A 25,319-nucleotide genomic window follows, 5' to 3' on the forward strand; every position below is an offset into this window, starting at 1 on the left:
AATCTTACAGGTCCTTCTGCTGCCGAGTGGTCACGGGGGAAGCCCGGCCCCCTTCCCCCCATTGTCAGCGGCCGGGCCGTATCCTCGCTCCAAGCCCCGGCCCCTAAAAATAGCTCTTTGTCAGGCGATTGTTCCGACACCTTCACGGCGGCATTGACGTGGGCCGGAGCGGGAGAGTGGTGGGGTAGGTGGAGGGGAAGGGCTGGAGGTCCCCCCTGGGACCACTCTGAGTATTCGCCACTGATAACAGCCCCTGTTGTGGGGAAATGGGCTCCCGGCACGCGGTTGTGTGCTGAAGGCCTTCTCGTGCCACTGCCTGCTGCTGCCCTGTGGTCACCTCTCCCCCACCTGTCCCAGTCCTTCTGCACTGGACCCCCACCCTGGGGTCCCCAAGTGGGGGGGAGCCTCTGCCCAGGGCACATGGGGGTTGTGGATGCCTCCCGAGCCCCTGGCTCAGACCCCACAGTGTAGAGTCCAGCCCCGCACCCCCCCAACTGGCACCCCAGGGCTCCCCACATGCCCACTGCCCTGCTCATCCCAGTGGGGCCAGTGCAGACAGGGTTCTGCCCCAGGGGGAAGCAGGGTTGTTGACGGGTTGAGAAGGCAGCCTGGACCCCCACCACGTTTTGGAGGGGTTAAGTCCAGGCCTGCAGAGCTGTCCCTGGCCCAGGTACCCACAGGGGTGACCTGCCGCACAGCTCTTCCCCAAGCCCCAGCGAGACCCCCAACACGGTCCCATCTCTGCCGAGTTGAGGAGCCCCTGCAGGGCTGGGGAAGGGGCTGTGCTGTGGCAGGATGGGGCTCAGCCCTCCCCCAGACACCCTTTCCCCAGTGCAGATCCTGAACGGCTCCTGGGACCTGTGGTGCCCGTGGCCCCCCCATACCCACTCAGAGGGGCCCCTTGCACCACGCAGCCCCAGCACGGCCCCACGCAGGGGAGGCACCCGAGGAGAGCCCCCTCCACTTGTCACCCCCTGCCACCCCGACTGCTGTCAGCTGGAGGTGACCGTGTCCCCTGAGGCCTTCTCCTGCCTGGCCACCCCAGCTGCAGAAACAGGATTTTATTTCCCATGAGCGTGAGCAGGTCTGGATTAAAATAAACTCCTGGCCCAGATCCCTTTTCTGGTGTCGCAGGAGACGCTGTGTTTGCTCTGAGCGCTGCCCACAGCCCTGCTGAGTGCCCAAGCCTCGATGCTCCAGGCTTTGCATCCCCTTAGCGGGGACATACCTGTTCCCTGCCTGGCCCTCAGGGATGGCTCCCTCTCTCAGCCATGCCCAGCTGTGCTGGCTCTCACGGATGCTGGCTCCACTCAGCAGCCACCCCCAGGCTGGGCTGAGCCCCCCAGGGCCACTGGCTGTGGTGCAGGGCACTGGGCCAACCCTGCTCTGATTACCCCCAGCGCTTTTTCCTTTTTATTCCTTAATTTACTGAGTGCTAAATCCAAATATTACAACTTCCCCTCCGCACCGCTGGTTACGCAGGCGGCCCCCGGCCGGGCATTGTCTTATTGTTTGCAGAGGGAAGCTCCAGCGGGAGATTAACCTGGCGTTCACCCCGCACTGTGGCTTCACACCCTGTCCCTGCCGGCGCAGCCTGTGTCCCCAGGGACCATGGCCAGCACAGGGTCCTGGTGTGGTGGGCAGCTCCAAGGGGTCCGGTGCACGGGGGGATGTGGCACAGCGGTGGCACCGGGGCTGCCTGGCAGCGCGGATGCCTGTGCAAAGGCTGGTGTGGGGCTCAGTGGCTGCAGGGCCACTGTTGGCCCTGATGGGGTGGCGAGGAGCTGGCGGGTGTCTTGGGGGGTGTCAAGCAGACCCCTTGCCCTGTTCCTTCCCCAGGGACCCCAGCAGGGTGCTGGCGGGGTCAGTACGATCCGTTTGCTGGCACAGGGAGGCAGGGACTGGCTGGCACCCCAGGCCAGGGACCATCACACTGACCCCTGGTCTGCCCATCCCATCCCGTCCCATCCCATCCCATCCCATCCCAGTGTGCCCATCACACCATGGTTCATGGTGTGTCCATCCTATTCCCACCCCTGGCTGCCTATCCCTTCCCGGTCCTTCCCCCTACCCTGTCCTGGGCAGCAGAGCCCTTCCCCTCTGCCCTGTGCTCCCCTGTCCCACCGTCCCTCTGCCCTCCTGTCCCCCCTGCTGCCATCTAGACCTTGGGGGTTCCTTCCTTTGCCCCCAGCTCCGACAGGGCCGGGGTGATCTGCAACACTCGGTTGATCGCTGTGGTCACGGCAGCAGGGAGCATTCCCTGAGCAGCGAGCGGCTGAGCTTTCCTCTGGTGCCAGTGCAGGACACGTGGGGGGTTTTGTCCTGAGCCTCTGCTCCAGGAGGTGCCCGGGGAGGGCCAGGCAGCACCCAAAGGTGTTGCCAAAGGACAAGGCATGAGGAAGGCTGGATCTGGGGGCTGAAATCTGCCTTCATGTCCCACATTCCTGGCTGGTTCTGCTTGCTCAGCGGCACAAGCTCAGGCTCAGGCACAAGCTCAGACACAACTTGACCCCACTGCCCCATCCCAGGGGCTGCGAGTCGGGAGAGTGGGGCTGCCCACCCACCTCAGGCTCTGCAGACCCCTCTGCCATGGTGGCCTCATCCTCCCACGCCCCCGTGCGTGGCCAGACACCCCTGGGTCCCCACAAGGTCATGAGTCCCTTTCCACTGGCCCTGGTGCACAGAAGTGCTGGGGGCTGTGGGGTCCTGCCTCCCCCCCATCACCAGAGACCCCCTGTCTGAGCCCCCTGCCCACCTGCCCAGGGCTCCAGTAGCTCCTGCCCGGCTGAACTTGGCCTTGGCCATCCCACCAGCGCGGTGACTGTCGGTACTGCCGGGCTCCAGCCGCGGGTGCAGCCCTGCTGCATTCCAGCCTCACTGGCCCAGCAAGGTTAAACTGCGGAGAGGCTGAAATATTTGGGAGGGGAATGAAGAAGGGAAAGGGGAAAAAAAATTCTATAAAAAGAAAGTTTAAAAACACAAGTTAAAGAAAAAAATACCAGGCGCAGAGTGCAGCTGCGGTTCTGGTTCCAGTTCCCAGGTGATGTCAGGCCTGGAGCCTCTCCAGCCCTGGCCCCTCGGAGACGGTCTTTGTGGGTTCAGCACTGAGTGTTTTTCCTTCCTGAGACTTGGGGACACCTTCCTGTCTCAGAGAAAGCGGCCAAGAGCCTTTCCAAGGGTGTCCGCGCGCAGGAAGGGGAGAGGATGGGAGGGGAGCGCGAGAGAGGCGGCGCGGCTGGGTTCGGCGTGGGGCTGCGGCAGCCGGGGAGCCGGGAGCATCCGTGGGTGATCGGCTGCGGTGGCTGCGGCGCTTGCCTCGCGCAGGGCAAAGGGGCGCCTGGCTCCCACCAGCCCAGCAGCCTCCGGCGCCTCTGAGTCACCGTTTCCCTCTCGTGGTGCTGGGAGGGGCTGGAATGTACTGGGACCCACGGGATTGGCACCGGTACGTGGTGGGACCCGTGGGCTTGGCACTGGGACGTGCTGGGACCCATGGCCCCAGTGCTGGGGCATGCTGGGATCCACAGCCGCAGCACTGGAACGTGCTGGGTTCCACAGCCCTAGCACTGGGACATACTGGGTGCACAGCTCCTGCACTGGGGCTTACTGGGATCCATGGCCTTTACTTGGGGCTTGCTGGGATGCACAACTCCTGTACTGGGACATGCTGAGACCCATGGCCTTTACTTGGGGCTTACGGAAGTCCTAGTCGCTGGCATTGGGACATACTGGGACACTTGTGCTCAACCCTGTGACATGTTGGGACCCATGACCCGGCAGTTGAGACACAATGGGACAGTTGAGACACTCAGTGCTGGGACGTGCTGGGACCCACACCATTGACACTGGGACATGCTGGGATGCACTGGGCGCCCCGCCTTGGTGCTGGGACCTGCTGTGCCCCCAGCACTGGGACCACCAACCCTCGCCGTCCCCCCAGGGGCTCCGAAGCCGCCGTTTCAAGGGGCCGGTCCCGTTTCATGTGCGGGTCGGGCTGTTTGCAGAGAGCAGCCTCCTCCCCGCTGCCCCTGCCTGCCGATAAACCCGAGGGCAGGGATTCTGTGTCCTGGGCTGTTTGGAGAATCTCACGGCTGTTTATTGGGGTCTGGGACACATTAGCCACGCTGAGAACAAACCTCTCCCACCCACCCCGGTCCCTGCCTGGGACCAGCTCTCACAGCTGCGCTGCGCTGTCAGCTCCATAAATCAAAACCCGGGGGGAGGGAGCCTAGGGCAGGCTCGCTTCGGCCAAGCGGGCGGCCGAAAGGTGCCGGTGGGCTCCCACCTTCACCCCTTCTCCAGAGCAGGCTGGGGGAGGCTTCTGTGGGACCCCCAGGGTGTTACCCTCGCTCCCTGCTGGCTCCAGCACCCCAGGGAGATGAGGCAGGCCTGGCCCCGCAGCCCTCAGGGGGCTGCCCTGGGAGCCCCCGGCCGCCCCATCCACAGCTGCGTCTGCTCCACAGGACGCACCAGCCCCTGGGAGCCGCAGGCCCCGGCACGGCACCTTTCCCAGGCCTGGCGCTCCCCGCTGCCCAGCACAGCCCGGCCTCCCCGAGCAGGGTCTCGGGGGGGCCCAGCCTGGGAAACCCCTGTGTCCCCACCTGACCCCACGCAGGTGCTGCTGCCTGCAGCCCCGCCGTGCATGGCCCCGGGCGGCTGTGGTGGTGGTGGTGGCAGTCATGGCAGTGATGGCAGTCACAGCAGTGGTGGCAGTCATGGTGGTGGGGACAGTCATGGTGCTGGTGGCAGTCATGGTATTCGTGGCAGTCATGGTGATGGTGGCAGTCGTGGTGGCGGTGACAGTCATGGCAGTCATGATGTACCAGGCGGAAGGGAAGGCACAAAAGCAGCAAGATGAACTCCAACCCATGGCCCAGGCGCTTGTGTCTGTGGCATGCGGCTGGCAGTGCCATCCCCATCCTGCAGCACAGCGCAGCACAGACCGTGCTGGGGCTCCCATAGCCCTTGCAGGGCCAGAGCTGTCATCAGGGCCTGGGGACATGGGGACAGTGTGTGCCTGGGGGTCTCACCCCACATGGATCCCACTGGGACCCTCAAGCGCACCCGCAGGGAGAGCTGGGACGGTCACACTGGCTCTAGTGACACAGAGCAGCAGCAGGCGCAGGGCCGGGGCCTGGGGCTGTCTCAGGGCCCCCGTCCTCTTCCCTTCCTCGCACCGGGGCAGCAAGCAGGCACCAGCCCATCAGAAAAATAAGGTTTATTTTTCAAGCGGCTGCATATGCACAACCAGCGCCCATGGGGCCGCAACACCGTCTCCCCCAGAGCGCCTTGACGCCGGCCGCACGTGGGCCCCTTCCAGTCCAGCCCCGGGGCGCGGGGACCCCCCTCCCCGGCCCTGGCCTGCGTGGGCAGCCTCGGCCACGGGAGCGTCCTCCCACCCCGCTGCTGGCTCCGGGGTCGGTGTCGGTGCGGTCCCAGCCCGCGGCCCTGGGCTCGGTTGCCATCGCCTCAGGCGGGCAGCTCCCTCCCTCCCCGCTCCGGTCTCTGGGGCTGGCGTGCGCGGGCTCCGGCCGGCTCTGCCGCTGTCTCAGGCGGGTGCTGCCGGACCCCGGCTCATCTCCGTGACACTCGCAGCGGGGTTACCCCCCGCACCTTCAGGCAGTTGCCCCCGAGGTCCCTCCGGCTGCCCTGTGGAGAGAGGAGGGGAGAGCTGCAGGCGCCGGGGGGGTGCCCTGCTCCTGCTCACTGCTGCTCTGTGCCAGCTCCGCATGGACAAACTGCTCCAAAATGGCCGGTGCTCTGGTCCTGGGGCAGCGCAGCGCTGCCCAGGATGGATGGACAGATGGGGCCGTGCCTGGCGAGTGGCTGGGTACGTGACTGGGAGGTAGCTGCTATGGGGGGGGCCATCCACGGCCCTGTCACCCTACAGGGACACAGTCCCCATGGCTGCTCAGTGCCATCATGCTTAGACCGTGGGCAGGGCGGTGCTGCCCCAGGACAGACCCACAGCCCCAGAGAGACCCACGGCCCTGCAGGGGATGAGGAAGCTGAGCCCCACTGCCCAGCACAATTTCAGCCCAGTACTGCCCAGTACAACCCATCATGGCTCAGCAGAGTCCAGTACTGCCCCAAAACTCAGCCCAGCACCACCCAGCATGGCCCAGCACAGCCTATTTCCAGCCCAGCCTATTCCCAGCCCAACCCAGCCCAACCCATTTCCAGCCTATGGCCCAGTACAGCCCATTTCCAGCCCAGTACAGCCTATTTCCAGCCCAGCCCAGCCCAGTACAGCCCACTTCCAGCCCAGCCCAGCCCAGTACAGCCCATTTCCAGCCCAGCCCAGCCCATTTTCACCCCAGTACAGCTCCTTTCCAGCTCAGCCCCAGAGCTGGGAAGCACAGAGCTGGGTCCCAGCCCAGCTCCTGCTGTTGTTCCCAGGGTCCAGGGTGCCGCAGAAGCTCCCTGGCCCCGGTGCCTCTGTGGGATCCCCTGAGGTGTCCAGCACCGTGCCAGCCCCCCCAGCTCTGGCTCTGGGGAGCAGCGCAAGGACACAGCTCAGCCCTGGTTGAGGGCTCCCAACATGAGGACCCCCATGGAGGGGGCTGGGGGTCCCCCAGTGAGGGCTGGCGAGGCTGCAGAGACCAGCCAGCGAGGGGGGGACGGGAACAGGAGGAGCAATTAAAAATGGAGCATCAGAAACTGAAAGAGTCCCCAGGACTGGAGTGTGACCCATGGCCATACTGCTTGGGGTTGCATGTGTGACGGCTTGGGGGTCTTGTGGGGACTGTGGCAGGTCTGGCAGCCCCTGCCCACGGCCCTGCCCAGGGGTGCCCATGGAGCTGGGAAGCTGCCAGCTCTGCAGCCCACACCTTGCACCCTGCCAGGCCCATCCCGGGGCAGGGGCACTCAGGACCCCGGCGTAGGCAGTGGGAGGGGCTCACCACAGGAAAGGTGCCCCCTGAGCTGCAGGGTGCTGGTGGGAGTCAGCTGGGCAGGGCAGGGGTGCCATGCCACGGCCCAGCTCAGCCCCCTGCCCAGGTGGGAGCCGTGCCAGTGCTGTCAGCAGACCCTGTGTGGGGCCACAAGACAGGGAGCTCGGCCTGGCCCCCCCCTACGTGGGGTGTCTCCATAACATCAGGGAGCCCTGATGGGACAGCCCTGCCCCAGCGCCTGGGGGGGTTTGCAGTGTTGGGCATGGAGACAGGGGATGGGGATGGGGTCAGGCTGTGAGCTCTGAATTTCCGCCCTGGGGCAGTCAAGTGCCCCCGGCACTGGGGTGACTGTTTAACCCCCCGAGACCTCCCGGCCCGGATGGACGTGGAGGAGCAGCCCGGCCCTCTGACGCGAGCAGGAGCTGTGGGCGTGCGGCTACGAGCAGGATTTGGCCGGGAGCAGCCAAAACCTCCGGCGGGAGCTGGAGCCACAGCCTACAGTTCTCGCTGAGACATGCCGAGCCTCCTGCCCCACTCAGCCTGGGCAGGGGCTGCCGCCCCCCCATCCCTTGGGGACATGCTGAGCCTAGTGCCCTGCTCAGCCCAGGGACCCCCATCCCACCGCCTTGCTCACCCCTTTCCGCTGGTTGCTGAGGCAGAAGGTGCAGATACTGCGGGGCTGCTTGCTGTCCAGGTCGCCCTTGGCCCCATAGATGGCACTGAAGCAGGGCTGCCCGTCCTCACAGCCCTCGCCCAGCAGCAGCACGTTGGCCAGGTGGGAGATGTAGCTGGAGGCCAGGCGGAGGGTCTCGATCTTGGACAGCTTCCGATCCACCGGCTCAGTGGGGATGAGGGTCCGCAGGGCGGTGAAGGCCGTGTTGACACTCTGGGTCCGGTCCCGCTCCCGCGCGTTGGCTGCCTGCCTCTGCTTCACCATCACCATCGGCCCCGGTTTCCGTGGCAGCTTGCGGCGAGCCTCGGCGCCCTCGCAGCAGCCGAATGACTGGTCCGACGTGTCACTCTCACTCCGGTTCTCCTCATCCTCGGATAGGATGCTGAGGTCAGGGTAGAGCATGCGGGCGGCTACGGGGCGCAGCATGGTGAAGGCCATGGCGTGGCGCCTGCCCGTGGCCCCGGCCCTGCTGGGGGGACCCCCCGGGCTGCGGGGAGCCTTTCCCCCGCCGGCAAGGCTGCAACGGCTGGCTCCGGACGCCTTCCCGCTGCTCCTCCGCTCCGGCGGCCGAGCGGGGCTGGGACGTCTGTCTGCTGGGGGAATCAGGATTTATACGGCCGGGGAGGGGCTGGCGCTGGAGCCCACCCCCAGCCGGCCCCCCTAGCCGCCGGCCAGCGTCCAGCGTCCTCGCCCCAGCCCGTGGGAGCCAGCACTGGCTCCGGCCACAGGCCTGGCCCTGCTCTGGCACGCCAGCTTGGCCACAGGCACCTTGCACCCGGGGCTGTGCTCCAGATTGTGCCCATGGTGGTACTGGATCCCAGCGGTGCCACAGACAGTGCCAGGGCTACCGCATGGCTCCTTCTCTGTGCCACAGCCCTCAGCCCCCGGCACCTGCGGAGCAATGCCACATGTAGTGCCAGCCTGTGGGCAGCGTGTCCCCAGCCCCTGCCCGACTGTCCCTTGCCAGCCCTGGGTTCCCTGCAGGGTGGCAAGCGATGAACGCAGAGCGTGGAAGCCAGGATGGGGCAGGTACCCGGGAGCGAGTGGCACCGGTGTGATCCCCGGGGTGTTTATCAGAGGGGATGCCAGTGGGTGACACGCTGCTCCTGACACCCCACTGTGCCCCACTGGGATGGGGTCTGTGCCTGGGAGGATGGCTGGGGTGGGCAGGGAGCAGCGAGGGCAGGCAGCCCTGCGGGGATGCTCTGCACCCCTCACCCTTCTGTCCCCAGGGCCTGGCACCCTCTCCACCCACCTGGGGGTGGGGACAGGACGACATGGTCAGGGGCATGGGCAGCATTGCAGGCAGCACTGCCAGGTAGCCAGGAGTGTTTCCTCCTGCCCGGGAGGAAGGTGTGCGCCGGCAGTGGAAACACGAAGTCTTTTCCTGCGAGGGAAGAGCTGAGCTGGCAGCAGCAGGAACCACCGGCATCCCGGGGAGGGCTGGGGATGCCCCCCCAGCCTGAGGTTGGCTCCCAGCCCTTCCTGGGCACCTGATACCACTCGTGATGGCCAACTCCTGTTCCTCCTCACCAGGGAGGTCTCTGTGGGTCCTGCTCTGCCTCCCCCCCCCCCCCCGCCCCAAGCCCAGCACCCCTGAGAGCAGGCAGGGGGGCGGCCAGCTGGGCTGAGCAGCCAGGAGGCTTCCTGCCTGCCTTCCTCCCCGGCCTGCGGCTGAGCGGAGGTCAGCGGCTTGGTGTTGCTCCAGGCACAGCAGGTCAAGCAGCAAAGGCGAATGGAGGGCAGGACCTGGCTCCCAGCAGATGGTCCTGGGGCTGGGGGGGACATGGCCCTGTGGGTGCTGGGGACGTGGCCCCAGGACCTGGCGGTGGCTGCAGCGCTGGCCCATGCCAGCAGCAGTCCCTTTCTGGCCACTGGCCCCACAGCCAGAGGGAGATGCCGGAGGAAATCTCAAACTAATGAGGCAAAAAGGGCCAGCTCGAAGGCTTGCCGGGGGCTGGGATGGCAGTCATGGGACACAATGGGCACGTTGCAAACCCCAAAGTGAGATGGCTGGTGGGGGGGTCTGGGGGCCACGGGATGGGGTTACATCATGTCCCAACTATGCCCCACAGCCAAAGCCCCACAGTTGCTGGACTGAGCTCATGGTGTGGCTCCTGTGGTTCCCCCAGGGCTCTCCCGGAACGTACCAGGGCTTGTCGCTGCTGGGACTGTGGCAGAGGTGGCTGTGCTGCCCATCACTGGCACTGGCACTGGCACCGGCACTGGCTTGCTGCCAGCCCATCTTGCTGGCTGTGAGCAAACGGCCCCTCTCCCCCCCGCAGGGTGCAGGCAGCCCCCTTGCCAGCGGGACCCCCCTGTCCTGTTTTCCTTCACCATTTGTCTGCCTGCGCAGAGCCCGTAAATCACGCAGCGGGGAGGGGGGAGAGGGCCGCGCCAGGGGCCAGAGGTCCTGCTGGGGCTGGGGGCGTGCAGGGCTGTGCTGGGTGTCCACACTGCCACAGGGACATGTCCCTTGCCAGCTCTGTTCCCCACCACCTTTTGCTGTGCATCGGTCCCCAGCAAGAGACCCTAACCCTCTCCTGGCCCTGCAATAGCCCCTGCTTGGGTGCAGACCAGGGGCTGTTTCTACCCCTGCAGAGGTGCTCAGGGCAGAGCTGGGGATGGGCAAGCCCTTGGTGCAGCAGGCAGGGAGCAGGCAGGTGCCTACACAGAGAGGGGAGCCCCCCGCTCTCGCCCTGCTCTTGCCCTGGTGTCCCGCTGGGCTGTGGCTGGGGGGCCACAGCAGCCCCCGGCACTGACAGGCAGCAAGATGGATGGCAGGGGCTGTGTACTCAGCTGCAGCCGCCCCACACATGGCCACCAGCTGACGGGGACGGGCTGGGGGGAGAACCCGGTCCGGGGGCCCAGCCGAGCTGCCCTGGGGCATTTCCAGGGGGCACAGCCATGCATGGGGTGCTGGTGGCCTGCGCTGCTGTGGTGGAGGACAGGGCACTGGGGGACATGGGAGGGAAGGAGCAGCAGGCTTTGGAGATGGCTCGGTGTGGGGCAGGGGGCAGTGCACGCGTGTGCATGCGTGTGCACTCATGTGCATGAAAGTGTGTGCATGTGTGTGCAGCTGTACGCACTGCTGTGCATCCATGCACGTGTGGGCACGTGTGCTTGGCTGGGTATATCCATGCATGTGTGTGCATGGATATATGCGAGTGCGGGAGTGTGTGTGCATGTGTGTACGCAATTGTACACGTATATGAGCATGTGCATCTGTATGCATGTGCATGGATGCGTATGCTGGTGCATGCAAGCACATCTGTGTGCAGGGTGCCGTGTACACCCTGACTGGCACCACCTTCTGCTGCAGAGAGCTCCCCAGGTTGGCACATGAGTGTGTGTGTGTGTGTGTGTGTGTGACCACCACCCCGTGAGGTCCTGCACGTGGGAAGACAGACAGAAGGAGCCATCAGTCCTGGCCAGGAGAGAAATGGGAGCCATGGGAAGCAGCGAACGCTGCTGCCTCCCTGCCTGTCCAGCTGCCAGCTGCCTGCGGATGCTGCTGCCGCTGGGCTGGGAGGACGCACGGCAGCAGCCGGGTTTTCCTGTACTGCCTGGCGGGTGCACGGGACAGGACGTGCATTCCCATGCCTGGACCCCCCCAGCCCCCCCTGACACCAAGCACCTCAGGCCTGACTCAGCCAGGCGGCACGAGGGGCAGCCGGGGGCTGCGGCATTGCAAACCTCCTGCCGGTCGTTGTGCCGCACGGCTGACTTGAACGGGTGCCAGGACATGGTTGTGTTTGGCATCATGGCTCTCCCAGCTGATCCAGCCAAACAAACCGGCCGCCGGGCCAAGGGCTGCTGTCTGGCAGAGCAGTGCCGCGCTGCACAGCCGGGGCATGGAGCGGGCAGCGTCGGGCGGTGGGTCGGGCATATGTGGTGGGTAGGGGGTGAGCGGGACCCTGCATGGGACATGTGGCATGGAGGGGACATGGCCTGAGCATAGGGTTGCAGCCATGGCCCCAGCCTAACCTGCCAGGCACCCCCCCCCAGGTGCAGACTGGCCCGTGTGTGAGCATCCCTGGGGTCAGGGTGCTGGGGACCCCAAGAGCTGGGTACTGCTCCGCTGGCAGGGAAATGCCCCCTGCCCCCCGCTCCGGGGAGTGTTTATCTGCGAGGTGATACTTAAGTGTAAGAAAATAAACAGGGAGCAGATGGGCTGGGGGGGCTGGGGCTGCCCCCAGCCCTGTGGGGCCACTCCAGCCCTGCTGGGAAAACACCGCTGCCAGCGAGGCAAATGGATTCCAGACCCGCGGCAATACCGGCACATGTGGCCGCCAGGACGCCAGGCCTGACCCTGCTGAGCCCCAGCAAAGCAATGCCAGACTGACCGGACCCACCCCACCCCACTCCACCCCATCATATCCCATCCCATCCCACCCCATCCCTTCATATCCCATCCCATCCCATCCATCCCATCCTACCAAGAGCCCTGAGGGCACTGCCTGGCCCCATTTGCCTGCAGACCCTCCCCAGCCCCCAGCGCAGGGGGATGTCTGCACCTGGCCCCTCTGCCCACAGCTCCCCGATTTCGGGGCAGTTCAGACCAGCTACGCTGCAGCCCTGCGGAGCTGCCCCATTGCAGGCAAGCTCAGGGAGCTCTGCCCCGGCCAGCTGGGTGCATGCAGCATCCGAGCCCAGCTGCTTCCCTCTGGGACAGGGTCTCATCCAAGGTGTGGCTGTCCCTGCTTGCCAACACAGGGAGACCAGGGCCGGCAAATCTGGTAGCCCCTGTAGCCCCCCTGGGTGGGGAGGAATAGTGAGATGGGGTCAAGGGGACCAAGCGTTGTGAAACCTTTTGACGAGCAGAAGCATTTCCCCACAAGAGCAGCCCCTGCCCTGGGAGAGGTCCCTCCCTGATCCTCCCCCCCCAGGGTCGGGGCTGTGGCAGGGTGTCCTGGTGGGTCCCTGGGACAGCATGGGGAACCCCAGGCCCCCTCTGCTCACCGGGCTGTACCTGTGGGACAGGGCTGCTGGTCTGGAAGGCATTACACGCCTGTCGCACGGGGAAGTCTGTCCCAGTTCCGGAGCAGGGACCCCCCCACCCAGCCCGGGCCAGAGGGAGCCCACAAAGCCCCTTTGTTCCTGCCCTGGAACGAATGGATTGGAGGCAGCCAGGATCGGCTGTCAGCCGACGACACCGGAGACCCCTCGGGTCAGGCAGAGGGAAGGGGGACAGGTGGAGGGATGGATGAACGAAGCCGATGCAGAGATCGCTGGCTCTGGTGAGACTCGCTCTTGTGCCAGCCGGGGGGTTGTGGCACCGGCAGCACCAGCCGGGGACCAGCTCACGCTGCCTGCACCATGCCAGCCCCGGGGACGTGCCAGTCAGCCCTGGAGATGCTCACACAGCACCTTGGACACAGTGGCTGGTCCTGGCTCCCAGCCAGCATCACCAAGCCCTGGCAGCAGTGTCACAGGGCACCCGCAGAGCCGGCACGGCCGTCGTGGCACTGTTTGGAGGGGATGGGAAGCTGGAAGAGTGGATCCTGCAGTGGGTCTCCCAGTTTGAGGAAGCCCCCGCAGGGTGCAGGGAAAGGGGGCTGCAGCGTCTGGGCAGCCTTGGTTCATCCCCACTCGTGGGGCCCCAGCTCTGCTGCACTGCCTCACACCCAGCTCCCTTTGTAAGGGGCACAAAACCAGAGAGGGGGGGATGAGCAGAGCCCAGGAGAGATGCCCAGCACTGGGGCACAGCCTGGGTAAAAATCAGTCCCTGCCATGGGGCACCCATTCGAGGGCACCCTGGCAATGTCCTGTGCTGCCACAGGAGCTGCCACCTCCTTCCTTTCCCCCCTGCTCTCTAACAAGAGGAAACTTTTTAGCACGCCACAATTCTTCTGAGAAATTTATGGCCCATCAGGGAGCTGTGAGCCAGGGCTGCTCTCTCCGTGAACGCTTGCAGGGCTTCCTCCTGGAGGAGAGAGGCTTTGATGCGGCACATGTAGCTCTGCCGTGCTGGAGTGTCCCTCCAGCCCCTTCCCTCGCGGAGGCAAGGGAAGGGGCTGGAGGGACGCTCCGGCGCAGCGGCCCCCAGCCCACCCTGTCCTTCCTCCCCAGTGGCTCCTGCGGAAATGCTGCACTGACAGACAACGGCAAAGCGTGCCCTGTCCGGTGGGCAGTGCTGCCAGCTCATGTCATGCACGCTGCCCTGCAGAGCTGCTGCCCAGGGCAGCTGTGTCCTCCTCCCAACTATCTCCCCAGTCTATTTCTGCTCTTGGAGGACAGGATCCATCTGGGGAGGAGCGTGGCTGAGGGGGCAGAGCAAGGGTAGAAGTGTCTGGTTGTGGTTCCTGTCCCAGTTCTGCTGCTGACTCACAGTGCGGTGGGGTGAGTCAGTGGCCTTTTCCCTCCCTGGACCGAGGTTCCCGGCTCCGAGGGATGCCGAGACACCCAGGGGATGCTCAGGGCAGTTTTTCCAGCCCGCACATGGGGTGAAGACGTGGCGTTTGCAGAAGTGACAGCATCCCGGCATGGAAGGACTGCATGTGCTCCCACAGCTGGGCCAGAGCTAACCCTGACTTCGGCTGCAGGCCAGAGTGGTCTGGCAGAGCATCCATCCCCCAGCACAGTATCTATCCCCCAGCACAGCATCTATCCCCCAGCACAGCATCCATCCCCTTGAAAAGCCTCTGACCCATGACACAGCATCTGTCCCTGTCCCATGTGCCCTCAGCCACTGCTCTCACAGGTGCCAGGCCTCCACACTGTCCCATGCTGTGCCACTACACGCCTGCTCCTGACCCCAGCCTGTCCCAGCACCAGGCCCCAGAGCCGCGGGGGTTTGATCACCTTTATTCCAGGTGCAGCAGCAGGTGTCCCCACCACCCCATTTTGGAAATGTCCCCCCACAGAGTAGGGGACCGTGGGATGTATCCAGGGAGGGGGCAGGTGGTTTCGGGGTAGGCACAGCCCAGGGTCCTCTTGGTCAGGGCACAGGGTGAACCCAGAGTCGCTGGGGGTGGGACCTGGGGACTGGCTGTGCTGGGTTTCGCTGTGCCCCGGTTTGGCTGTGCTCTGGTATAGCTGTGTCCCCATTCAGCTGTGTCCCGGTTTGCCTGTACCCCTTCCCGGTTCAATTGTGCCCTGGATGGGCTGTGACCTGGCCCAGTTCCAGTGTGCCCCGCTTCAGCCTGTCCCGGTTCAGCCAGTCCCGGTTGAGCCGTGCCCCGGTTCAGCCCGTCCCATCCCGGTTCAGCCCGTACCGGTTGAGCCGTGCCCCGGTTCATCCAGTCCCGGTTCGTCCCGTTCCAGTTGGTCCCGTCCCGGTTCATCCAGTCCCGGTTCATCCAGTCCCGGTTCGTCCCGTCCCGGTTCGTCCCGTCCCGGTTCATCCAGTCCCGGTTGGTCCCGTCCCGGTTGGTCCCGTCCCGGTCCCCGCGGCAGCTCGGGGCTGCGCAGCGCGGCAAAACAGCGCCACCTGCCGGCCCCGCTGCGCCGCACCATCCCGGGCTCTTCCCGGGGCCAGCGAGACCCTAACCCCGTCCCGGCTGGAGGGGTGCCCCAAGCCCCGCAGGAACCCCGGGACACACACACACACACCCCCCCCAGGACCCGGAGACCATGAACCCATCCCTACCGGAGGGTGACGGGACCCCCGGGACAGGACCAGCTCAGCTTACGGGGACCGTGGGGGGACCCACCGGGATCACGGGCTGAGGGGGCACTGCGGGGGTCTGTGCATCCTCCGGGGCACTAGGCTAGCGCAGGTGGGGCGTGGAGGAGCCCAGGTAGGTGCGGAGATCGCTGAGGGTGGACGGGATGATCTTGGCGGGGATTGTCTCCCGGTTGAGCGCCCTGTGGGCGGCAAAGCGGTGGCAGCCCCCGAAGGAGTAGAAGTAATCCCCCCCCTGGCTGCCCTTGATCCAGAGCACGTCGATGGGGGGCACCCGCTCGGGATCCTCCTGGGAAGAGAGAGACCCACGAGAGCAACGCACGCCTCGGCACCCCTCCACCCGCCTGTACCGGGGCCTCAGTGCTGCGAGCTGCCCTGGCAGTGCCCCCCAGGGTGGTACGGGTCGGTGCAGGGTTGGCTGCCCCAAACACCCCGGGGAGGGAGCGGGGCTGTGCTCACCTGCAGGGTCTCCATCAGGCTCTGCACCTTGCCCGGCTCCAGCTCCGCGGGGATGGGCCGGATGAGGACGTGCATGGGCACGTTGTGCACGGTTGAGATGTGTTGTGTGTGGATGCTCCGGTCCCCAGCCTCGGCCATGGCTGCTGTCGAGAGCCGGCCTCGTCCTTCTTCCTGCCTGCCCGGCCGAGCCCGCCGCTCCGCCCCGAGCAGCACAGCGCCCAGCCGGGCCCCTCTGCTTCCTCCAGGCCCGGCCATCGCCAGCGTCACCGCCACCGCCCTGCCGTTTTGCAGAGTCACAGTGAAGGGGCAGGACAGGCTGCCGGGACCAGTGCCAGCGCCGGCTGGCCTGCTGCCCGCTCCTCTGTGCCCCGATGACACTACAATTGGGGCTGCCCTCAGCTTCCCACCCAAGTGGGACACCCCTCAGCACTCAGTGGCTGAGCATCCCGCCGGGGGCTGCTCAGTGTGCTGGGGGTCCCCATCCTGACCCCCACCCTGGGGCTGCCCAAGGGTCTCTGCTCCTACCTGGCCATGCCAGGGCACTAAGGATCTGCCTGTGGCATCTCAGCTGGGATGTGCCCCCCACCTGCTTGGCTGTGCCAGGACTGTGTCCCCACCCCAGAACGCCCTCCGGGCTGTGCTGATGCCTGCCAGGTCCTTGGTGGCACCATGAAACAGCCCTGGAGCTGAACAGTGAAGCAGGGATACTCCGCAGCTGGGCAGACACCATGGTGCTCCAGCCCTGAATCTTTCTAGATCATTCCTCCAGACCAGTGTCCCAAACGGCAGAGAGGGTCCCAGCAAAAACTGGGTCTCCTGCCCCACCAGCTGCTGGAACCGGGCCAGCCTGGATCCCTAGCAGGGCCAGTGGACAGCTGCTCCTGGGTCCCCTCACTCTGACTCCCGGGGGACATAGAGGGTCCCCGGCCCCGGTGCTGACTCAGAAACATGCCAGTGGGACGGGGTGTGTTGGGTGACTCACTGTCCTATGTGAGGGCTGGGGATGGTCTGGGATGGGCTTGCAAGGTTCCAGGATGATCTTTTCATAGAATGAATCCCGCGATGACTGTGCAGGTGAATTATTGCGCTCTTGCCTACGGGGCAGGACTGATGTCATCGGGAGCACAGGTCTCGGTGAGGGCTTTACCAATGAGCTGGAGGCCCAAAATAATTTGCCTTCCCCTTTTGGCACCAATCTGTGCAGAAGGAAGGCAGTGAGAGGGGCGAGGGACAGGAGCACCTGGCTGCCCCTGGAAGCGGGGGCTCTGCCGGGCTGTTCCCACTGCCCCCAGCCTGTGCCTGCATGGGCGGGAGTGGATGTGAAGGTGATGGCAGATGAAATAAATTTGGCTCACCAAACCCTTCCTGTCTGGCATGGCTGAGCCCCAGGGGTGAGGCTGGGGGTATGTGAGCATCGCTGGGCACCCCCTGGGCTGCCTGCTGGGCTCTGTCCCCTTGCTGGGATTTCACACGGTGCTTTACTTCCAGGTCAACGCTCTGCCACTGCTCGCAGCCCCCACAGTGCTTTAGCAAGCAGAGTGGCATTACAAGCCCACTGCTCACCAAGCAGGCAGCGCCGGACGCTCCAGATGCTCTGGGTGCGTCTGCCACCCCACTCCCAGCCGGCTGCCAGGGCACCTCCACTTCTTGGTTTAGGGCAGATGTTTTCTCCGCGATGCTCCTGCCCACAGCTGCCCTTGGGTGCAGGCACAGGGCACCGTGAGATGGGCAAGCTGGCAGCTCGCGTGCCACCACCCGCCACCGCCTGTACAAATCTCCCAAAACACACACTTAGTGGCAGAAATCCCTTTTATATCCCTGAATTGCGTTATAAGTAATACTGCGGGCGGCCGGTTCTCAGTAGACTTGTCTTACTGGGGGCTGTCGAGTACAAAACCTGGCAGAAAAAAATCTATCATCATGCACGGAAAATTATTGCTGTAGTATCTGCTATTTACAGTATAGACAGGGGCAGAGGCGCGACGCTCCATGCCTGCCCAGCCGAGGGACGCGGTGCTGCTGCGGGGAAAGCCCGAACCGCTGCGTCCTCAGCTGACGGGGTGCCTGTGTGGTGTGATGCTCTTCCCCTGCATGGAGCGCGGGTGCGTGGCCACCATGCCACAGCGGCGAGGACTGCGACAGGGACATCCCTGGGAGGCATTGAGCCCGCAAGCTGCAGCCGTGGCAGCGTGCAGGGAGCATGCGGGCACCGAGGCGGCAGGAGGAAGACGATGCAGGGAGGAAGACGGCGCAGGAAGACGGTGTGGGGGTACGCAAGTGCGGCCCCGCGGGGTGCCGGGCTGAACCCCAAAAGTGTTGGGGACCGGCACACGGTGATGGGGCCATGGCAGCTCGTGGCCCGAGGTAGGAAGCGGAGGCACGGGTCAGGCCCCGCTCCGGGATGCCGCGCGCACAGCGCTCGCTCCGGGGCCGGCGCAGGAATGCTCCGCCGGGAGGTTGCATAGAATGGCTGGTTTGTCCCTGCCGGGCTGGCACGGGGCAGGGAGCAGAGCAGGAGCCTGTGGCAATGAGGAAGACGAAGAAGAAAGGCTTTGCCTTTGTGGGAGGCTTGCAGGGCACGGGGCCTGGGCTACTGGGCCAGCTCGTGCCCTCCTGCCTCCGTGCCCGCCACATGGTCCACTCTCGGGGTCCTGTTCTTTTCCGTGTCACCGCAGCTGTGTCCTGGGCACAGTGGCTCTGCTGCAGCTCTGCCACCTCCTGCAAGCCAGCGCTGGCATGGCCCTGCCAGTCTTGGCAAATAAATAGTGAAAAGCATAAGTTATAAATAATATAAATAAGAACATTTAAATAGACTCACCCAAACTTTACGGCTACACTGACCCCCTCCTCCTGAATGCAGGCAGGGGGTGATGGTGAAGGGGCTGGAAGATGGCTGGGGAGGGGTCCGGGCAGAGGCTGGGGGTACGTGGGGGGCAGTTAGGGGTTCGGGTGCCGCCCCAGGGCTGGGTCTCCAGCCCAGCTGCCAGCCTGGCCATTTGCATGGTGAGGGGGACTGCACCTGCCCAGGGGGGCTGCTCCCCAGCCCAGCACCATGGTGGGGGCCAGTCATGCCTGGCCAAGCCAGGAGCTGGGCTGTGTCCCATGGGACTCTGCTGGGAGCCCTTCGCTCTTCCCCTGACACCAGGGCTGCAGAGCTGCAGTGCCAGAGTGAGCACCATACCACAGGGCCATGTCCCATGGGACTGTGCTGGGCAGGGGCGCATCAGGGTGCCCCAGGGCCCGGGTGGTGGGCTGCAGGGACCCCAGCCTCCAAGGGTGACTGACAGCTCTGCCCTCCTGTCAGCCGCACCGTCTGTCAGTCCCGCCGAGCCATCGGTAGCACCAGCCCATGGTCCCATCAGTGTTAGGGTCAAGGTGAGGTTTTGCTCCTGGGGGGAGCAGAAAAGTGTCTTTTCTCCCCCGGATCCGCCGGGAGGAGAAGCAGCAGCTCTAAATAAATAATAGTAATAAATTAAATAAATAGAGGTGAAAGTCACGAGCTGGGGGAGGAAAGTCTCTCCTGGGTCTGGAAGAGGTCCCCAGGCGAGTCCCCCGCAGAGAGACCTGCCTGGCTGCGGGGGGGCTCGGGGACCTGTGGGCGAGGAGCTGGGTCCCACTGTGGGCCCAGCTGGATCTGGCCCTTCCTGGGGAGCGCTGGGGCACCCTCCTCCCAGGTGGGGAGTCAGTCTGCGGGGATGTGTCCTCCAGCCACAGCACAGCTACAAACCAGCCGGCTGCAGCTGCAGGAGTGCTGGAGCAGGGACCGAGACTGGGATGGGGATGGGGATGGTGACAGGGATGGCAATAGGGATGCGGATGAGGATGGGGATGCGCCACAGGGGGCTGGGGGGCTAGTTCCCTATTGCACAGCTGTGTTCAGAGCCCTTGAAGCAGGCAGACTCATAGTGCTTGTTGAGGTACGACTTGAGGGCGAAGGTCTTCTCGCACTGCTTGCACTTGTAGTGCTTGAAGGCGGAGTGGGTCTGCATGTGGGCGCGCAGGTTGGAGCGGTCGGCGAAGGCTTTTCCGCAGTGGGAGCAGCCGAAGGGCTTCTCCCCGGTGTGCGAGCGCATGTGGCCCTGCAGCAGCCAGGGCCGGCTGAAGGCTTTTCCACACACGTCGCACTTGTGCTTGAGGTTGTGGGTGAGGACGTGCATGGCCAGGGCGGGCATGGAGACGTAAGCCTTGCCGCAGGTGGGGCATTTCCTCGCCATCTTGCTGTCCAGGCTGCGGTGGGTCTGCTTGTGCCGGCTGAGGTTGGAAGAGGTGGCGTAGGTCTTGCCGCACTCGGGGCAGGAGTGACGGTGGCTGCCACGGCGCTGGCTCTCGCTGCGCCGGCGGGACCGCCCGTCCGTGATGAAGAAGGCGTCCATGGAGTAGCTGTCCGTCACTGCGGCCTCCCCATTGAAGTAGCGGGCAGAAAAGCTGGACTGGGGGCTCTCGGGGTCACTGTACTCCTCGTGGCCAGGGGCGTAGGCTGGGTCCGGTGGCGGCGGTGGCAGACCCTGCTTCTTGTCGGTGTCATAGCCAGCGGGTGCCAGGCAGTGTTGGAGGTACCCTGCAGGGATGACACAGCAGGGTCACCATCCCTCTGGGCCAGCCCCACCAGGACAGGGGAAAGCCACAAGCCAAAAATGCCCTTTGGAGTGCATAACCAGGGCTGTCACCCCGCACCAGTCCCTGTCCCTGCTCGGCCTCGGGGGCTGCCCCTGAGCACTGGAGCTGCCTCGTCTGCACAGGGGCTGAATCTGCCCCGACTCCTGTCTGCATCTGCCAGCAGGATTGGTCCCATCCCGTGGGGTTGCCCTGGGTGGGAGATGGGGATGGGGCAGTGGGACGTCCAGCTGCGCCTGCCTGGGTGCCGCCCTGCTGCCCCGGCTGCAAGCAGCCCCCGGGGGCCATTAGCTGCCAGACAGCTGTCAGTGCCGAGAGTCTCATTGTTCACCGGGGCAGGCGCCGGTAATGAGCTCTGCTCCGTCCACCACCTCGCCTCCAGAAACCCGGGGCAGCCGGGGCATGGGGAAAGAGGCAGTGCAAAGGGCCTGGGAATGGCCCCCCGCCTCCCCGCTGTCCCCTGCAGGGGCTGTTCCCCGGGGATGGGGCAGCACCTGGAGGCCAGCAGCACTGAGGCTCTGGGCTCCCACTGAAGAGAAGGACCCACAGCCCCCCAGGCGCTGAGCAGGGCTCAGGTGTCACTCCAGTAATGTCAGTCCCCGTGTGACATTGGTGCAGGTCTGCTCATGGGTCAGCTCTGGGTAAGGGACTCCTGGCCCATGGCAGAGCAAGTGCTGCATGGGCATCCTTGTCCCTTTTTGCTGGCACATGAAGATCACCGTGGGAGGAGCAGTGTGGCCCTTTCCCTGCTGGGCCAGCAACCCTGTGGGACATGCTGCCATCCTGGGTCCCCCAAACTGGTCCTGGTGGTCTCTGGCTTCATTCATGCTGGCCCTTGCCAGCTGCTTCTGAGGACACAACCCTACTGTTGGTGACAGTGGGGGCTGTTGGGGGCCTGGGGTTGGTGCACAGCCAGGCTTACCCATGCATGCCAGCGGGGCACCGTGGACATCCCACCTCAGCTGTGGCTGAGTGTCCCCTAAATCCAGGCCCCCCCTGCCCATGGGACCCCCTGCCCACAGTGAGAGGCTGCTGCCGTATGTCCTGTGGAGGCTGGGGGTGCCTGTGGTGGGGACGGGGCTGCATGGTGGGGGCAGAGCTTGGCCCCCCCAGCTCCTGTGCCATGCTGACAGCGCGGTCGCGCGGGCTGTGCAGAAAGCGCTCTGCTCAGCAATTTCTCACGCTGCCTCCGAGCATGCAGCAAGGTTATTTCCAGGAGAGCAGCGTCGGCAGCTTCTGCCCAGCTGCAGCGCATCCCTCCCCCACTGCCTCTTGGATCCCGATGGGGGGGGTGGTGGTGAAGAAGAGGACCCCACGAGCCTCGCACCCCTACCCCCGGCAGGGAAAGCCCACCAAAGGCTGGGGAGGAGTGAGCTGTAAGAAAGGGGGGACAGGCAACACAGCGGTCAGGCAATCTTGGCTTGTGCGTGGCTGGATCAGGCCCATCCCCGCACCCAGCTCAGCCTCCCGGTTCACGAGCAGCCAGGACCCGCCACAGCCCACGACTCGGGATGGACACCCCCCCCCCCCCCCCCGGGCCCCTCTTCCAGGGGAGGTTCCTGGGCTGCCCCGTCGGGGGTCTCTGCCGAGCCCAGGTGACTCCCAGAGCCTGCCCCAGTGTCCCCTGGCAGGACGGGGCTCCAGGGACCCTGGGCACCCCCCAGCCCAGCTCTTCGCAGCTCTCCCAGCGTTGCGGGGAGGGGGCTGCCCCTCGCCTGCTCCCCGTGCCCCGGAGAGGCGACAGCCCCCACCGCACTCCCGGGGGGGGGGGGGGCTCGGGGCACCGCTGCGAACAATGAAACCCGCAGGCACGGCGAAGCTCCCACTCCCCCCGCCGGCTCCCCCGCCTGCCCCCGCAGCCCGGCTGCTTCATGCCCCCCCAAGAACTTGGCGTGGAAAGGAGCCGGCCCCGCTGCACCCCAGACATGGGGGGGAGCCGCGCCGGCCGGGACAGCGTGGGCTGCCCACGGGGGCTGCCGCTGTCACGCAGGGGATGTTTCCCCAAGGACCAACTTCGGCAGGGACAACACCCCCAACCCCGCCGCCCCGCTGCACCCCCCGCACGACGCTCGGCCCCGGGACAGAACACCGGGGACCCCCGCTCCGTCCTGCCCCGCGTTCCCCGCGTCCCCGTCCCCCCCCCCGGAGTCTCCCGGTGCCCCGCCGGGCACACACACAATAGCGGCGGGGGAGCCCCCCCCGGAGCCCCCGGAGCCCCCGGCCCCGCACTCACCATCGCCGGCGGCGGGGCCGGGCAGCGCGTAGGGGGGTTCCAGGGGGGCGTAGGGGGGCGCGGGGGCCCCGGCGGCCGGGAACGCCTCCGCCTTCAGCTTCTTCACCAGGAAGGAGCGGGGCATGGCGGGGCCGGGCCGGCGCCCTCAGCACTGGACAGCTCCGGTACCGGCACCGCCACCGGCCCCGGCACCGGCCCCCGCCCCGCCCCGCCCCGGCCCCGCGCTGCGCCCGGCGCTCCGGCCCCGGCTGTGCGGGCGGCGAGGAGCGGGGAGCCGAGTGCGAGGGGCGGGGAGGCAGGCAGGCAGGCAGCAGGGCGGCGAGGAGGAGGAGGAGGTGGAGGAGGAGGAGGGGAGGAGGAGGAGGAGGGGGAGGAAGGCAGGCGGCCGGGGGGGGGGGGGAGGGGGCCGCTCCGCCCGGCCGCGCCCGGAGCCCCCCCGGAGCTCCCCGAGCCTCTGGCAGCGCCGGGCGCCCCGAGCATCACGGCACTGTAGGGTACCCGGTCCCTCCCCCCGGTTCCCCCCCCAGCCACGGACAATGGGGACAAGCCGGGACGGCGGGGGACACACACACACACACACACACCACTGCCTCCCACCGCCTTTGTCTCCCTGTCGCCAGCCCCCAGGGCCTGTGAAGGACGGGGCTGCGGGGCGGGGGGCCCCATCCCTGTCCCCTGTCCCTTGTCTCCATCCCTGTCCCCTGTCCCTGTCCCTGTTTCTTGCCCCTTTCTCCTGTCCCTATCCTTGCTCCCTGTTCCTGTCTCTGTTCCCTGTCCCCATTCCTGTCCGTCTTCCTTGTCCTCATCTCTGTCCCCTGTCCCTTCCCACTGACCCCTTTCCCTTTCCCTTGTCCCCTCATCTGTCCCTTGTTCTCTGTTGCCATTCCTGTGCCCTCTTCCCTGTCCTCATCCCTGTCCCACCTCTGTCCTGTCCCCATCCCTGCCCACTGTCCCTTTTCCCCTCCCCATTCCTCTCCCCTGTCCCTTCTCCCACCTTCTCCCCTTTTCCGATGTCCCTGTCCCCATCCCTGTCCCTGGGGAAGCGCTGTGACCTTCGCAGCCCACAACAATAGCCCGGCTTGTGGCGGTGCATTGTTCCCTCCCGGAGCCCCCACTCCCCCGCCTCCCCTTGTCGGCGCTCTGCTGCTGCCCTCCCCGGAGCAGGATGAGGCCCCGGTCCTGCAGAGAGGCGGTGGCCCTAGGGCTGGCTCTCCCTGGGGCTGCGCCAGCCGGGGGTTGGCGGGTGACACGGGGACCTGGCAGGCAGCGGGCTGCTCTGCCCAAGAGCGTTGCAGCACTTAACTAAGAACAGTCCCTCATCTGTCACTGCAGGCAGAGCGCTGACACAGTCAGCACAGGGCAGCCCTGGCCTCAGGAGGCACCAGCACCTTTAGCCAAGCGTGTGGCATTGGGCCTGGGGGCCAAAAGCACCACCCCTGAGGCCAGAACCCTGGGCCTGCCTGCTCATGGCCATGTCTGCAACCTTCAGACGTGCTCAGAGCCAGGGCTGGGGCCATCCTGTATCGTATCAGGCCAGTGTGCCCCTGCTCGCTGCTTTGTGTGGCATCCCACAGCCCAGGACATCCCACAGCCCAGGACATCCCACAGCCCACAGCATCCCACATCCCACAGCATCCCAGAGCCTACAGCATCCCACATCCCACAGGATCCCACAGCCCACAGCATCCTAGACCCCAGGATATCCCACAGCATCCCACAGCCCAGGGCACCCTGCAGTCCGCTCTGCCAGGCCTCCTCCCTCTTGGGGCTGCTGCCCACGTGGGCTGGGGTCTCGCCTCCCCCTTCCCGCAGCACTCAGCCGGGGCTCACAGGCAGCGACACAAGTCCCATCTGGCCCTGCAGCACGGCCCTGACGTCAGGGCTCTGCCAAGTTCAAGGTCACCTCTCCCAGAGGGCCGCGGCCCTGGGGGGAACGTCGCCTGCCGGGCTGCTCCTGGCGTCCCCCCCCCGTGCACCGGGCTCCCGGCCTCCGCTCCCTGATTTATTTATCCGCGCGTGTGCCGTTTCTCTCCTTGAAGGCACGTTTGCAGAATGGGCGATTACTTACGCCCTAGTTGGGCCAGGCCTGCCTGCCTGCCTGCCTGCCTGCCCGCTGCCCTGGGATTTTGTCTCTCTCCAGGCTGTGGTGTAATAAGGGAGGTAATTAAGTGTAAAAGACAGGGGGAGGGAGGGCTGGGAGAGGGGGAACGGGAACCCGGCTCCTTTCAGAGGCAGGGGACTGAGATAATGTATGTTAATAACCTGCAATCAGTCCTGCCGAGCTGTGCTAATATTGCTGACTGCAGCGGCTGGGCCCCCCCCAACCTGCCCCCGTCGCGGTGGGGAGGGAGGGGAGCACGAGAAGAAAGGCTCAGCCTTTCTCCTCCACTGCGGGGCGAGGGCTGAATTTGTGCCTTCCTGAGCAGCTGTATGGAAATAATTCCCATTGGAGGCAATTGTTTCCCCGGCAAGAGGGAGGGGGCGGTGGGTGTCCGGTGGGTGAGGGTCTTTGGGGGCTCCTGAGGGCAAGAGCATCCTCTCAGAGTGCAAGGGGGAGAGGGTCTGGGTCCCCACTTCAGCTCCTGGTCTCCCCATGAGGGCCATGGGACGCATCCTGGTCCTGGGATGAGACAAGCTGCCCCGCGGTGTCCCCACACCTCCCACTGGTCCTCAGCACCCTCCTCCTGCCCCTCACTCCCCACGAGGCTGGACCCTGGACAAGTGCTGCTTTGGGGTCAGCCAGGAGCTGCCAGGGGGATGCCCGGTGGTGCTGGGGGGCAGAGCCTGCTGCCCCCGCTCCTGACCTCTCTGCTGCCTTGGCCG

The 25,319-nt window shown here is 65.8% G+C and overlaps 3 protein-coding genes across 3 annotated transcripts; all 3 read right to left on the reverse strand.

Annotated features, from left to right (window-relative positions):
- Positions 1 to 5,197: 5,197 nt before the first annotated feature.
- TCF15 (transcription factor 15) lies at positions 5,198 to 8,212 on the reverse strand. The gene is made up of 2 exons (XM_075768663.1): positions 7,525 to 8,212; positions 5,198 to 5,646 (listed from the first exon to the last, which is right to left on the reverse strand). Exons 1-2 carry the CDS (start codon positions 7,999 to 8,001, stop codon positions 5,572 to 5,574), a joined length of 552 nt encoding a protein of 183 aa, XP_075624778.1. The 5' UTR covers positions 8,002 to 8,212; the 3' UTR covers positions 5,198 to 5,571.
- A 6,140-nt stretch (positions 8,213 to 14,352) lies between these two features.
- SRXN1 (sulfiredoxin 1) lies at positions 14,353 to 15,935 on the reverse strand. The gene is made up of 2 exons (XM_075768632.1): positions 15,650 to 15,935; positions 14,353 to 15,479 (listed from the first exon to the last, which is right to left on the reverse strand). Exons 1-2 carry the CDS (start codon positions 15,902 to 15,904, stop codon positions 15,276 to 15,278), a joined length of 459 nt encoding a protein of 152 aa, XP_075624747.1. The 5' UTR covers positions 15,905 to 15,935; the 3' UTR covers positions 14,353 to 15,275.
- A 1,491-nt stretch (positions 15,936 to 17,426) lies between these two features.
- SCRT2 (scratch family transcriptional repressor 2) lies at positions 17,427 to 23,165 on the reverse strand. The gene is made up of 2 exons (XM_075768958.1): positions 22,497 to 23,165; positions 17,427 to 20,207 (listed from the first exon to the last, which is right to left on the reverse strand). The coding sequence occupies exons 1-2, from the start codon at positions 22,618 to 22,620 to the stop codon at positions 19,501 to 19,503; spliced, it is 831 nt and encodes a 276-aa protein (XP_075625073.1). The 5' UTR covers positions 22,621 to 23,165; the 3' UTR covers positions 17,427 to 19,500.
- Positions 23,166 to 25,319: the final 2,154 nt, after the last annotated feature.

This window comes from Balearica regulorum, chromosome 16 (genome assembly GCF_011004875.1).
Source record: "Balearica regulorum gibbericeps isolate bBalReg1 chromosome 16, bBalReg1.pri, whole genome shotgun sequence".
NCBI classification, from domain to species: domain Eukaryota; kingdom Metazoa; phylum Chordata; class Aves; order Gruiformes; family Gruidae; genus Balearica; species Balearica regulorum.

Coding starts and splice junctions, on each gene's coding strand:
- TCF15 (XM_075768663.1), bottom strand. CDS start 8,001: ATGGCCTTCACCATGCTGCGCCCCGTAGCCGCCCGCATGCTCTACCCT. Junction 5,647..7,524: donor TCAGCAACCAGCGGAAAGGG/GTGAGCAAGGCG, acceptor CTCTCTCCACAG/GGCAGCCGGAGGGACCTCGG.
- SRXN1 (XM_075768632.1), bottom strand. CDS start 15,904: ATGGCCGGGCCTGGAGGAAGCAGAGGGGCCCGGCTGGGCGCTGTGCTG. Junction 15,480..15,649: donor GCCTGATGGAGACCCTGCAG/GTGAGCACAGCC, acceptor CTCTCTTCCCAG/GAGGATCCCGAGCGGGTGCC.
- SCRT2 (XM_075768958.1), bottom strand. CDS start 22,620: ATGCCCCGCTCCTTCCTGGTGAAGAAGCTGAAGGCGGAGGCGTTCCCG. Junction 20,208..22,496: donor CGGCCCCGCCGCCGGCGATG/GTGAGTGCGGGG, acceptor TCATCCCTGCAG/GGTACCTCCAACACTGCCTG.